The sequence below is a fragment of the Opisthorchis viverrini genome (assembly GCF_000715545.1).
Source record: "Opisthorchis viverrini unplaced genomic scaffold opera_v5_113, whole genome shotgun sequence".
NCBI lineage: Eukaryota > Metazoa > Platyhelminthes > Trematoda > Opisthorchiida > Opisthorchiidae > Opisthorchis > Opisthorchis viverrini.
Window position 1 is genome coordinate 1,055,796 of NW_008751767.1, and position 15,370 is coordinate 1,071,165.

General features: G+C 45.7%; 1 protein-coding gene across 1 annotated transcript in view; it reads left to right on the top strand.

Moving 5' to 3' along the window:
• T265_05731 (hypothetical protein) overlaps positions 1 to 9,074 on the top strand; it is a gene marked incomplete at both ends in the record, with an annotated part of 39,339 nt that extends 30,265 nt beyond the window's left edge. The window contains one exon of the mRNA XM_009170804.1: positions 8,988 to 9,074. Coding sequence (XP_009169068.1) covers positions 8,988 to 9,074 — 87 coding nt within the window. The remainder of the gene's footprint in view (positions 1 to 8,987) is intronic.
• Between the last annotated feature and the right edge of the window lie 6,296 nt (positions 9,075 to 15,370).

The following is a 15,370-nucleotide window of genomic DNA, read 5'->3' on the forward strand; positions in this document are numbered from 1 at the left end:
TGTCAATACGGGATACGATAGCCAACACAGCGACTAGCCATTCTATGTGGTTATCACACGTTTTATCGCAAAAAATTCGTTTCGCGGTTAGCACCGCGGTGCTCAGTCCTGTCCAAGTGTGAGCACATCACACTGCCGATCAGCCTCTCGTAGCTGGAAGGTTAAACGGGGAGGTCGGGGTTATTGGAGTTTCGAGAGATGCTCAATGCCGATGAGTCTGAAAAAGAATGAAACAGCTGTACAGGGCTTCCTGGCTTTTCAGTATGGATTGACTTCCCTTGCTTGACAAAGCATTACTCTCAGCTTAGCCCTCAACTAATTTCGAGCCTGAAAGGAACAGGCTTCACAAATGGCTTCTTCGTGCTATGACTCTGAAATAAGCGCGAATTTCAACTCCCTGAACAGATGCCTGGTATCGTTGGCTTACGTTTCGATTGTTTACAACATTCAAGGTCAGTTATTGGAGTAAAAGGTCATTTGGGCAAATGCGGCGTCAGTGCTCTTTCTAGCGTGTGATCAGCTGTACCAATGTACGGAACCCAGCAACTGTGGTTTGGAGATCGTACCATGCAATCATTGGTTGGCGCCGGTTTCCTTATAGGCGACAATCAAGTAGCTCTTGTATCCAACTTACTGACCAGCTGTAGTGCAGTGTATTTCCGGTGCAGGGTCGCGTTTAGACTGAGTAAAACGTGACTACCAGTATAAGGAATCTCCAGGCCATTGGACCCCCGAACTTGTAGTACGGTTAAATCCTTCCCAGACAAGCCCTGCCAAAAATTAACTCTCACCACCAGAAAAAGATAAAACCTGGTCCGCCGATAACTGGTGAAGTCTGAAAAAGCCGCCAGGCGCAAACTTCACGAAGAAAGTTCTTCCAGTCAACAGCGATCGTGTGGCTAATAGATAATTCCTGTGAGCGGAATTCGATTTTTGTCAAATGTTTGGACCAGCAGTAAGTGAACAGAATTACTGTCCTAAACTACATTTCAGACCGCTCCAGCCAAGTTCGCTTTCGAAGGCCGATTTCTTGCCGACACTGGCGTTACACCTCCACCTGTCAGAAACAGTTGAAAGTGTCATTTGGTGGCCATTGTCGCATAAACGTTGCTGATGGATCACTCCGTGGCTTTGCAACAAAAAACGTATTGCCGTTTCCTTGTCATAAACAAGAGCTGAAAGCGTCAGAAAGTTCATTTAAGGTTTTATGTCCGGAAGGAGAAAACTTTTGCACGAAATGGGCCTGGATGCGGATGAGGCATTGTTTTCATGAAAAATAGGTCAATGTTGTGTGTGTACATTAAATTGGAGCTGGCAACAGAGTGGCGGGGCTCAACTTTTCGCACACGTACTTTTTGCGTTAGTGGCGGGGCTTATCTGGAAAAGTTGACCACAGCCTCGTTAGTTTTGCCCAGATGTTCTTAGTCGGATACAAGGAGTCAAAGTGTTCAGTAAATGATTATTTTTCATGATAGGCGCAAAACTGTGCCATGGATGGTGTGTATATAGAATCTCAGCTTTGAAAGATCACATCCTGTCGTGAGCTACCACAACTAACCGGAATCGGGTGATTCTCTATGGACCTGCCATCTTCAGTCTCGGTCAGATTTTGCTCTCTTACCCCATCATTTTCGTAAAATCTGCTCTGCTTAGAATTGTGAGATAAGTTGGCGGGGTTATGTGAGCGGTCGCATCACGTTTCTTCTACCCAACCGCCGACTTCGGTCCTCCTGTGAATGGCAGTATCTTCGTAGGCGAATCAGTCGTAGGTCATTGTGCTAACTTGGTGATACCGTTTTACTTGTCTGGATCTTCTGAGATTGCAAGAGTATTCCAACTTTGAAACACACCGACTGGATTCTACCCTTTACTCTTGACGTCACTGCCCCCCTCCCGTTCCGCTCTTTCAGTTCAATGTCCAAAAACAGAGGCTGAGAATTTGGTGACTACTGTCCACGACCGAATTCGTTTTTGTTTGCAATCCCCCTTCGCTCGAATTGCTCCGCGCAACAACGAATTAGATTCCTGAAGATGCCCACATACCCTCCGCGATCTTGGGTCCGACATCTTTGCAATGCAGACAGTGTTACACGTTACAAGTAACTCTACCTCATGGTTTTGGATGCGCTCCACACCCACGAAGTCCACAGTGCTGCTGCGAGGCGGGTTTGGCTTGAAACTTGAAACTCCTGCACGTGGATGAACCGACTGAAGTAGAGGGAAATGTCGTCTACCGCGGTGGCTAAGGATGATATTCCCATCCGAACTGCGGAAGCCAGAGTGGTGGCTTTCATGAAACTGTATCACCAATGGTGCAGAACTGATATCAGTTTGTCCCTGCAAGGGTCGAGTTTACAATGTTGCGGCGCACTCTATACGGGTCATAAACCTGGTCGCTGTGAGCTGAGGGCGTAAAATAACTTTCAACGTATCAGAAGAATCAGCTCCCAACGTAACGGGACTACTGAACTGCAAATGGAATAACCGTTTTCGTTGAGGCAAATCTCATTGGCTGTTCTTCACTCGTCCTTGACAGTTGAGTTGTAATCTTAGTATCACTTTTTTCACCCGCTTGTACGAGACAGCGAGCAATAGAGCAGCTGGCTCGCATGTTCGTTGACTTTTTCTGGTTTGGCCAAGCGCATCAGGCGATCAGGCGGCTATCCGGACCGGGGTTCACAGTGTTAAGAATGCATTAAGGAGACAGTGGGCCAAAACACAATGTTTGACCACCGATTTCTCCGGGGCATTACACGAGTCTGTAGGGAACACCGGATCATTAATGCTGAAGTACACCGAATGGATTTCGGAAGTTATAAATGGTTACACTCCATAGATTGCGCTAATTTGGTCACGTGCACCGCATGACTTCCCCCAAAGACAATCACGCGGAGGGTGGAAACGAACCAGGAGAGGTCAAGCAACGACTTGACAACGAGGTTGGAAAACCATGAGCAGCTGCGCTGGTAACTGCCGCTAACCTGAAAGGGGACCCCGAGATGGGACACATCAATGGCTGGAGACATGGTCCGTTCACGTGCATCCAAACTGCGGCCTTCAGTGCAAACACTTCCCTTCCGATCTTCTTAATGAAGAGTCCACTGACACTCCTGAATTGATGCATTAATTGTATCAACTACTGCCTTTAATGACTAGTAATCCAACCCTGCCCCCCCCCTTATCGTTGACGAATAAAACTGTGATGATGATGTCATACCCTATGAACACTACGTTTCTGCCTCGCAACGTTGTCAGTTTCCGGCATTCTTGTTTTCAGGTTTCCTACAAACTGACTCTCTTGTCGTTAAAGTGTTCACCAGAAAACCTGTATTCTTCACATGTCCCGGAAGTAGTCGGTTATGGGCGCCCAGTAATATACTATATACCAAACTATACTGCATTGTGCTATATTATAATATACTACATACTACACTATACCATACCATATACTACACTTTACCATACTATATAATATACTATACGATACACTATACTATATACTATACTATACAATATGCCATACTATACTACATTATACTATATTCTGCTATATACTATACTATACACTACACGATGCTATATATATTATACTTGCTATACTACAAGATACTATACCATACTTCATACCATACTATATACTATACTATACCATACTATATACTATATTATAGGATACACTATACTGTATACTATATTATACTATATACTATAATGTGCTATATTACATACTATACTACATTATACTATGCTGTATACCATACTATACCATACTATATGATATACTATATCCTATACTATACACTATACTATACTACGCTGTACTACAAGATACTATACTCTACTATATACCATACTATACGAAATTATACTATGCTATACTATATACTATACTATGCTGTGCTATGTATTATATAAATTAGGGTCAACGCTGAGAAACACTCCATGACTGGCTCTTTTTTCAATGCAGCCGCGTAGTTTCCCCTCTTTCAAGAGTTTTATTTACCTTTATTAAGGCGTGGACAATATTACAAACATCATAGGTGATGAGTAGAACTCAGTCCGTCTGACTGAGCACATTTAAATTTGTCAAAGTGGTTTGGCCAGGAAAAGCTTTGAATAAATAATCATCAACTTTCGTACTGGTGTGACACCTACGCGCAGATAAAGCCTTGATTTCTTCCTACATCAGCTTCGAATCCATTCAAGGTAGTCGCGCAGGTCTGCATTCAGGCTTTCTTGTCAGGGTGAAATGGTTTGATCAGTTTGTCAACTTTTGAAGTCTGATCCACAGTGCTTCTGCGTTGGTCGAGTCAAAGGCTTTGAGGAGTTCCAAAAACAGTTCAGAGAGTGTTTGACTACTTTCACGAAGCTTTTCCTGAGCTGGACTTCCGGTAATATTGCAACGAGTGGCACTTTGATCGCTTCAAAATGTACACAGCCCTTCAGAAGCTTGCCCCGCCGAGAATGCCAGCAGTCAGCTGAACAGGATACGATTTATAACCATGTCTGCTGTGCGTAGGAGGATGATTCCGCGATAGCTCTCCGTCTTCTGTCAACTTCTCCACCCTTCATGCAGATATTGTTGCACCCCTGAAACCTGTGAGACCTCTTTCAGCCTCCGACTTCCCAGTTTGAGCAGTTCCATGGGCGTGTTGTCGAATCCCACTGCCCTCCCATTTTTCAGAAACACTCTTGTGCATGTAGATTTGCCATCCAAATAGGTCTCTACTGGAGCAGGCCGAGTAACTCACCGTCAAATCACTCTCGTCTGAACAACCGACCTCCTATAGTGGCACAAAATTGTTCTAGCGAATCCACACCAGAACGAGGAATGCACTGCAGCAGTGCATTTCCTAGACCGTGAGGGGGGGCTTGACCTCCGCACACGTGACGTGTGGTTGTGACACAACCAATAACCAATCGCTGCGTACCACTCCGCTCTCTAACGACGCACAGATGATGTCACCTCGATTGGTGATGACCAGATCACCATTCTTATTGGCCCGTTGGATGATCGGTCTTCTGATTGGTGGATTTGAGGCCTGACCTCTGCAGCCCCCCGTCGTGACCATTGAGTGAGTCTAATGTCTGATGGTCCGATGACCGAGGCTGACTCAGTTCCAACATTCAACTGGCGCCCCCCACACTCGTAACACTCGATTTCGATACAGAGTAGTTTTTTTACGATACCTCGCGTATCACAACCCAGAATATCTCAGAGATTAGACAGTGCAGCGGTGAAAAGGGACTGTTTTAGTCGGCTTAGGGCAGCTGAACTATTTGGTGCGACCCAAAAGCCAAACAATATTATTGCTGAATTGTACAAAACACACCTAAGGGAAAAAAAGCCCAGAGTAAGATTCGCCGATATTTTAAATTTACATAGAGTACATTAACCTAATGTTCTAACTTCAAAGGTTTCAATATCAAAAAATTTGCTTCAGCTGGTACAAGTGAGCACGTCGCTCTAGCTGGAACGGTGACCCTTGACATAACACCTCCCTCAAAATTTGGAAGAATCAATCCCCTAAAATTTTCCGAAACTTAAAAGAGACAGACAGACAGACAGAGAAAGCTACTCTCGAGAATTTCAGTGATGGTATTTGAAAAAACTGGCGCTTTCAAAGCTTTTAGACAAAAGCCCATTTGTGCCTCGGAACAATGCGTTTCGTTGGCGACAGAACGATAGTACGGAGTCGCCTTTACTATACTTATTTTGTTACTCATGGTGACGTAATATGGGTAGGTATGACGCCAAGTCACTTCAAAACCTCTAAATGCCTGGATTACGCAACCGATATGGCGCCGGATTGGAATTCTGGCTAGAGAAAATTCCCACAAAAGTTTAGCCCCACTGACGCGAATCACTTTCACTCGATCATTTGTCATGGCAGCTCAGAGGAAACATGTTGGAAGAACGTAATTACCAACACAACGAGTGCGCTGGAAACTCTTCGACAGCCAGAGACCTGTTTCTCTCTTCCTGGAGCTCATCGGGTAGGCATAATCCGCGATTTCCCATCAGCTTTATCGTCTACTTGGACATAAAACTATACACTGTTGAGGAACTAAACCTAGGCGAGACCCAGTTGAATCCCTCATTGGTGGCGATCCTCAAGGGGCGAGATGGCTCAGCGGTTGGAGCGCGAACTTACCTGCAGGAAGGTCCGTGGTTCGAACCCGACCTCTGCCCCTTTCTAGGCTTGGGCGACCTGGCACTATCCCAGCCCTCGTGCCTCCTTCGTGTGGCATGGCAGTTAGGCACCGAAAGCGTTCCACAGCTGAACGATTGATTATTGTTTTGGTGATCCTCAACTGAGTAACCTCAGCAATCGCCAGTCGGCAGGGAATTCCACGGAGCCCGAGAAGGTTCTTTGACGTGACAAAATGTTATGGTGCTTGAATATGGTGTTTAATAGGAGAGAAAGCTAAAAAGCGAAATATTTCTGGGTTTACTTGGAACGAATTCCACATATTAGGGGACCACGATGGCAAATCGTTCACTTTGTTTTCGGATTTGCTCAATTCTAAATCCACTGACACATTTACAAAACTGGGATCGGACAGTTTTGCTCTAATCAAAAAGTTTCTTATTCCATAATCAGTTTTTTCTGGAGACAATTTCTGTCCATCTGTTTGCTTCTCGCCCTCGTGGCTTGCTGTTTGACCTGATCTATCGATCCATTATAACTATAGCTGACGTGACGTAACTCTATTCCCCCGTAACTTGACCCAGTGGTGATTGTTGAACAAACTCGCATTTGCGAATACTACTCTGAGACAAACTTTACACCAGAAACCGCTTCTCTCATGGATTCGGTCATCTCTATAAGTGTCCGTTGTTCGAGAGAGAGAGAGGGGGGCATTTGACCCAGTCTGCCGTGTGAATTTATCTGAGTTGAAGAATTTTTCCAGTTCACTTGTTTGGGTCACACTTGGGACTCACGCTCAAAGAGCTGTTTAGTTCGTTGTTCTCCTGTACGCGGCCATGAAACAGAGAGAGAGAAAGAGAGAAGGACACGTATTTCAATAAGTCTTGTCCGAATTGTAATAAATCAGCCTATCAACAATGGAAAAATCGCAAATTAGAACGAAGCAAGTAAAGTGGAAAATGCTGTCTGAATTCGGGTTGTCTGAGGATTTTTTGGACGAAGTAGTCCGGTTTTTATACGAAAAATCATGAGTATACAAAGGGGAAAAGTTTAAAGTGAGAGTTGAGTAGGGGCAGTTGAGTAAGGTACTTTAATCGGACGTTCTGAATGGCGCGGGGGGAACATCCTTTCAAGGATTTTTACAACCAATATGTAACAGGTCAAATGCCGCGTTATTGAGGTCGTTTAAGTGAAACCATTCTATGCAAAAAAAGCTCGAAAGCACTGTACTGCTGTCTCATTCGTAGTGTGTGTCTCACGAAATTTCATCGGGAAGTCTCGAACCTAAGGCTTAGTGAATAAAGCAACCTTTCAGCCAGGAGCAGTCGTCATGTCCTCTGACTGGTACGTTTCTGAAATGCGTTGGTAATTAGATGCTATCAATCAGTGTGTGTGTGTGTGTGTGTGTGTGCCTCGGGCACTAAAGTCAGCTATGATACGTGGCTGTTGCGATCCCATTTGGCAGCCGCTAAAGTGTACGACAAACCAGGCGCTATCATTGAGGTTTACGCAGTTCAGGTGTGTCTTGAGCCCCAGTGCTTCAAAGCACGGTGAATCCTAACCGGAAGACAGGTGTGTCGTTGCAGTAAGTTTGATGATTTGACTCAAGTGTAAGAACGTTGTAAGGACGCGTTATTGCCATAATCCCGAAGTAACTGCCGGTTGGCGTGGTAACTACGAACGCCGCTTCGGGAAAAGTTCAGTTCATTCGTTGGTTAGCGACTCCCACGGAACATTTGTTTTTTCGTAAAACCCGGTGAGTCCTTTCAGTTCCTAGTGCACAGTTCCTCGACAGGATTCACCAAGGATTCGATGACTGCACTTTTGGCACAGGGACTCGTGATATGGGTGCCTGACCAAACGGCTCGTGTTAACCGACACTCCTTAGTCCGGGAAACGTATCGTTCTTTTGATCGTTCCCACTTTCCATAAGAAGTTTTGTACTACCCTATTGTTCGTTGAAGCCGTTTCGGAAGGCGTGTTTTTGTGTGGCTGAATTGTGGTTGACGGGAAAGTCTTGGAAGGCCTTAGCTTCAACATGGGGGCGAGATGGCTCAGTGGTTAGAGCGCGAATTTACTGAACGGAAGGTCCATGGTTCGTATCCGACCTCTGCCCCTCGACTTCTCCAGCCTGGGTTTGGGCAACTTGGCAGTATCGTGCTTTCTTTCTGGTGGCATGGCAGTTAGGCACTAAAAGGGTGTGACAGCTGAACGATATTTTAGTTTCAACATGGAGCAAAATCAAATTAACCACTACCGAGAGCCCCCAGTGACACCGTCTATAAGTAAGTTGCGGTTACACACGGTTCAACACAGGGAATAATATCAACAGGGGATGAGGTTGTTCTCCACGCTAAAGTCATCATCACACAAAATCGAGGAAAGAATCGATGAACAGTGGTCAGTTGGTATACTCGTCTGGATGGATGTCACGCAAAGCTGTCTGCCACTTTGTAGTAATCGATACGAGTCGAAGGGTGTGCATTCACGTGACTTACCATCAGCCGATAATACGGCTTCAAAAAACTGCTTAGTTATCTGGTGGGCTGTAAGTTGTACAAGGAGGATAGTCCACGACGACGTAAAAAAAGTCTTCTTTATGTATGTTTTGGAACCTATAAAGCTTTCTGGATCTGTTGGTTTTTGTTGCAAGTGAATACCACCGTGATTGACCGAGTTTTTTTAATTGCTTTAGGTACGTGTTGATCCGAAAGTTATGATCTCGTGGCGGTCCAAGGTCACGTGCTCGAATACTTTGCCTTTTTTGACTCATGATAACCGTTGCATTGCCCTCGTTTGATTTAACGATGTCTTTAACGACTTATCTTCCTTCAGGCACAAGGTAGTTTGGTTTTGAAAATATTGCAGCTACGACTGAAGATATCCCCAGCCGGGTCAGATGACCATGAGAGTCTTGAATGAATGGGATCCGATGCACCGTTGAGTAAAGGTGAACAAAGGTGAGCATAGTAGGGAATCGGAGCTCGAGATGGCTCAGCGGTTTCACTTCGACTGATGCTGTTTAGACTCGGGCAACCTGGCGATATCTGGACCCTCGTGAGTCTTATAGATGGCATGGCAGCTTGGCAGTGAACGAGTGTTACAGCTTAACGTTTATCAGTTTTCAATACGAGAGCACGGGTGAGTATAGGGAGATGCAGGTGAGAGACACCGTGAACGAACACGGTTGGGAGTGTGAAAATGGAGGAAATGGGTTTGGTAGCTTAACTCCAAAGCGACAGGTGTGATGTTGAAATTTCGGAGAACAATCAGGGAGAGATACTCGAGGTTGTGAAGCGTTTTACGCATCTTGGAAGTTGTATTTGTTCTGATTGTAGTGTGGTGACGGATGAGGTGAGTGCACGAGTCTGCAAGGCTCAGGCCGCGTTCGCTAAGTTGAGAGACCTATGGCGTCAAAGTAGTCTAACCCTGAATCTCAGGAGACGTGTGTATCAAGCTACAGTGCGGGCTGTTTTGTTGTATGGCTGTGAGACTTGGCCTGTTCGATTAGCAGAACCGAGAGAATTCTTCAGGTATTCGATAATCGATGCCTCAGGGCCATAGCCCGTGTGGATTGGTGTCGGCGAACCCGCAACTGGGTAATCCGAAAGCGAGTTTTCGGTTGTGCAACGAGAATTTCCACTAAGAAATGTACTCAGTACCCGAAGGTGCATTGGATAGGACACGTGTTACGTACGCCTAGCCGTCATTTGTCGAAAGTGCATTTCAGTGCCCAATTCAAAATGACGGAAGCAGAGAGGTGGCCAACCTTTGACCTGGCAGAGGTGTGAAAGATATTACGAAATGCCTAGGTGCTGTCGATGCTACGCGCCTTCCAGGATGGATACCACGTGATCCCCACTGCGCCTGGTTGGAGAGGCCGCAAGATTTGGCTGCGAATCGATGTCAGCGGCGTTGTTGTTGTCGTCGGATTCTATCCAGGTTGCCTGAATGAATATCTGGAGGTCAAGCACCTCGGAATGACTGCAGTAAGCTAGCACTAAGTTCCTTCCCCCATCTACCTTTATTTTTTACACCCCAGAAGGCTTCTAAATAAATCATGCTTGTACGGCAGTGAAGTACCGGTCTTGAACACCGACGTCATGCTGTCGATGGTGATGATGATGATGGAGATGGGGATGATGATGGNGATGATGATGATGACGATGGTGATGATGATGATGATTCGGATGATGATGATGATGATGATGGTGATGATGATGATGATGATGACGATGATGGTGATGATGATGATTATGATGATGATGATGATGATGATGATGATGACGATGCGTCTTCACCCAGCACCAATTGGGCAGCCTGATTTCACGGCCAAAAGTGAGCTTCAAATACCACGGCACGCCTTGTAGTTTCTTCACTCACCTGTTCACAATAAATCTGCCGCGTTCCTTGTTGACCAGTCTTTTCGCGATAATAAGACACTGAATTGTGACGTCAGATAGTCACGACACATCTGTTACCACCAATAAATTCCTGATTGTTTCACTGGTGACCCCGCTGCTTGCCCGCTCAAGCAAGAACGAAACGAGAACGCGAATTTATGGAGGCGTGGTACTCCACCGAAGAAGCCATCAACAAACACATCGAAATTGATCCCATTTACCAGCCACTAAGAGCGAGAGAACTCCAGAACCACCGAACTTAAAGCTGCAAAATCAACCAGACGAGGAAATCATAAGAGAAGGAGGAAAACATCATTCAAACGGACACATCAATTGGATTGGAGGAAGCGCCCAATCAAAGCACCAAATCAACCGACGGACGAAGGGACGCTGACCGCTACGGTGGAGGAAATAGGGCGGCACAAGCAACCAATCAAACTCAAGAACGTCAGACCACAACGCAATACAACCCGAGGCCGGAGAGAACGAACTACTAAAAATAGAAGGCGTGAGGATAACCAATCGACACAAAGGAACGCAGACCACAACGCAACAAAGATCAAAAATGGACCAATAGATTCACCAAATTTGTTACACCTTAAGTAGCCAATCACGTCAGAAGAAAACAGATAGCCCTCGAATGCTATATAAGCGCACGCAGGCAAGGAAGAAGTACCCACTCAACTGCGCACTGATGATGTCTCCTCGTATGGTGACGAAACGTTTGCAAGCCAATTGCCAAGCTCGGCGAACAGATCAACAGCCACCTGATCAACAACCAATAAACTCACCCGAGCTACCAATATTTCAACAAATTACCAACTACTTCGGGCGTTCCACGCTCAAAACAGCCCGTCGATGGGAGACTTTCGCCTGCCGACAAGCCTCCACGCGACAACAACTCTACTTCCTCCATGAATGCCTGCGCAAACACATCCTTCCACGTAGCGTAACCTACCGACCGCCAATAAACCATCCACAAGCTTGGGTAATAGCTAGACAGAATGGTAGACGAATGGTCAGACTTATGATTACAGACGCTCACAACCGCATTAGAAAATACGAGAGAATAGCCAACGAACATAGGGAAACCTGCTTGAGGACAATAGGACCAGATCTCATGGAGCAACTTAGCATGGCGGTAGAACGAAGAGTTTTATCCACTGCTAAAAACAAGAAGGCTCATCTAGATAGCAAATTCTCAAGGCTGATTAGAAATCAGGAGTGTGAAAGTAGTCACAATGAAGCCTGGATAAGGAATCTGTCCAAAAGGCAACTGACGGAAGCTGAAGAAAATGTTCTCGTCAAAGGACTTAATTTCAACTTCAAAGACGCGACAAACCTGGAGTATTTAGCCAGCCTAGAAGCAGCGATGAAATCTCTTGGACTCGACGAAAACGCTCAGCAGCAACTTCGTCAAACTGTCGTCCCAGCCATCGCACGCAACAAACCACTCAACGTGCTTTCCGGCAAAGAAAAAGAAGCAATGAACAAGTTGAAGAGGGATGAAAACATCGTGATTCTACCGGCAGACAAGGGACGCCTAACGGTGATCATGGACAAACCGGACTACATCAATAAAGCAAAGGCACTACTCAACGACACAACTACGTACCGCCGCTTAGAACGCGACCAAAGCAAGCAGCTAGCAAGCAAAATCAATAAGAACTTGAAGCAACTCCAAGATCTCCACAAGATTACAAAAGAGGAATATTGGAGAATGAGAGCTCGTGATTCGGCCATTCCTCGCTTCTACGGACTCCCAAAGGTACACAAAGAATCAATACCTCTCCGGCCAATTGTATCACTTCCTGGAACAGCGACCTGCAATCTTTCGAAGGAACTATGGAAAAGATTGAAGCATCTCATCAGTGGGTCTCAACACTCAATCAACAATGCGGGACAATTTTTGGAGAAACTAAAACACGTAAGCATCGATCAGGACGAAATAATGGTCTCATTTGATGTGAGCTCACTATTCACGTCTGTGGACCTGGATTCGGCTAAGACAACTGTGGCCGAATTATTGGACAACAACGGCACGCCAACTGGATCACTGGAGAAAGAAGACCTCTGCAGATTACTCGACTTATGCCTGATCACACATTTCGAGTTCAACGGAGAATATTATGAACAACTACGAGGGGCACCAATGGGATCGCCAATTTCAGGATTCATTGCCGAAGTCACAATGCAAAAGTTGGAACAAATTGTGTTGCCCGATATAAATCCCAAAATATGGATCCGTTACGTGGACGATACATTTGTGATCATCAAAAGGAGCGAACTGCAACGAGTGAGCCAACTGTTAAACAACGTTTTCGACGACATCAAATTCACAACCGAGGAAGAAAACAACGGAAAACTGGCGTTCCTGGACATCCTCATCACTAGATTGCCGAACGGACAACTACAAACTGAGGTCTTCAGAAAGGCGACACATACGGACCAAATCCTCAGCTACCACAGCAACCATCCAAATTGCCACAAACGAAGCTGCATTCGGACACTTTTCAAGCGGATCGAGACACACTGCAGTACAACAGAATCCAAGATCAAAGAAGAAAAGCGCCTATATAAATTGTTTCAGAAAAATGGATACCCGAGGAATTTCATCTGGAGAACACTCAGGAAGCCAAATACGATCGATGCAACAGGACAAACTGCAAGCAAACGAGTCACACTTCCGTACATCAAGAACACCGCTGAAATGACGGCAAGGCTCCTACGACAGCACAATACAATGGTCGCCTACAAGCCTGCGAATACTCTGCGGAGGACACTATCAAGACCAAAGGGGAAATTAGATCCAATGGCGAAGAACAATGTCATATACAGGATCCAATGCAAGGACTGCGACAAACGGTACGTAGGACAAACAGGAAGGAAGCTCTCCACCAGAATACACGAACACAAACTCGCCACTAAAAGACACGATCAATTCTCCCTCATCTCCGCACACAAAGACCAAGAAGGACACGAGTTCGACTGGAACGGCGTTCGCATACTGGCTCAAGCAAGAACGAAACGAGAACGCGAATTTATGGAGGCGTGGTACTCCACCGAAGAAGCCATCAACAAACACATTGAAATTGATCCCATTTACCAGCCACTAAGAGCGAGAGAACGCCAAAACCACAGAACTTAGAGCCGCAAAAGCGACCATACGAGGAACTCATACAAGAAGCAAGAAAGCGTCATTCAAACGGACACATCAATTGGATTGGAGGAGGCGCCCAATCAAAGCACCAAATCAACCGGCGGACGCAGGGACATTAACCGCCACGGTGGAGGAAATAGGGCGGTACAAGCAACCAATCAAACTCGAGAACGGCAGACCACAACGCAATGCGAATCAAGGCCAGAGAGAATAAGCTACTAAAATTAGAAGCCGTTGGGATAACCAATCAACACAAAGGAGCACAGACCACAACGCAACAAGGATCACAAACGGACCAATAGATTCACTAGACTCGTTACAATTCAGGTAGCCAATCACGTCAGAAGATAACAGACAGCCTTTGACTGCTATAGAAACACACGCACCCAACTGCGCACTGATGATGTCTCCTCGTATGGTGACGAAACGTTTGCAAGCCAATTGCCAAGCTCGGCGAACAGATCAACAGCCATCGGATTGCCAAAGTATGTATTCGCCGACCAGCGAGAACGCCCTTCCAGAATGTACGATGTTCCCAGAACGTCGATCTCAGAGGTGATGTTATCCGAATCGCCTGTCAGCACCTGTCGACCGAACGCTACCTTAAAAAGCACAACAGCAAAAGGGGAGATAGATGATGGAATGTTCTTGTTGCATCAAATCTGTCTGGTTTTGAAGGCCCTCGTTTCCGACCCATCACGATGTTACCAAGCTGCAATGGCTTCGTAGTAGTTAGCAGCTGTAAAAGACATTGGGTAATGTCCCTAGTGCAGAAAGTAAGTCATTGACTAGCAGGAGGATACCTCTCCTGAAAATAAACAAAAGTTGGAAGTAATGACTTCGGTGGAACGCGTCGAACCTTATTTCTACTGTTACTAACCTGTGTTTGGAACTTGCCTTGCTTGTGACAGACTCTACTCATTACTTTCCTCTTCCACCCCATTGAAGCCAAAGAGTTGCCTGAATGAAGCGTCTTTTAAAGATTTCACTAGCATTCCGAATTCGATACATCTCTTCTGTATCACTCAATTCGGAGATTCCACCCGACGGACGGAAGACGGCGGTACGGAAGTCGTGTCACAGAGCCTAGCAGATTGTCCACCGACCTTCGTAATTTGGTCTCAAGCATTTCACCACCAACCGTCAGTGCACGGTCAAAGGGAAGTTTCCTCCCCGTTCTGCTGAAGTGGACATATCCTCTAAAGAGTAGCTACAGGCTCTTTTACGCATTCTGATTGGTCCGTTCGGAATTCGCGTTGGATTGATGCCCCGTTTTCTGAAAGTTGATTGGTTCGTTGAAAGCTTCCAATTCACCAGTACTGTTCTTCAGCTGCAGATGAAGAGAATTACAGTGGCTTAGAGGGGAAAGATGGTCGCTGGTTTGTTCGCAGAACTTGACACTTTGTTTGCAAACATTTCATAGCCAGACGAGGCGACGTCATCAATGCGTTGTGATTGGAACTGTGTTGTGTTTGGTGGTACAATTAAACCGCAGCTATAGATGTAGTACACTACTAATAAGGTTGCTGAAAACTCCTTAACAGTCCACAATCAGTTTCGACCTTCTTGGGGCTCATCGGATAGGCGCAGTCCCCCAGGTTCCGTCAACCTTATGCTCTACTTGAAACCAAATTGCACAAAATTAGCGAGATACA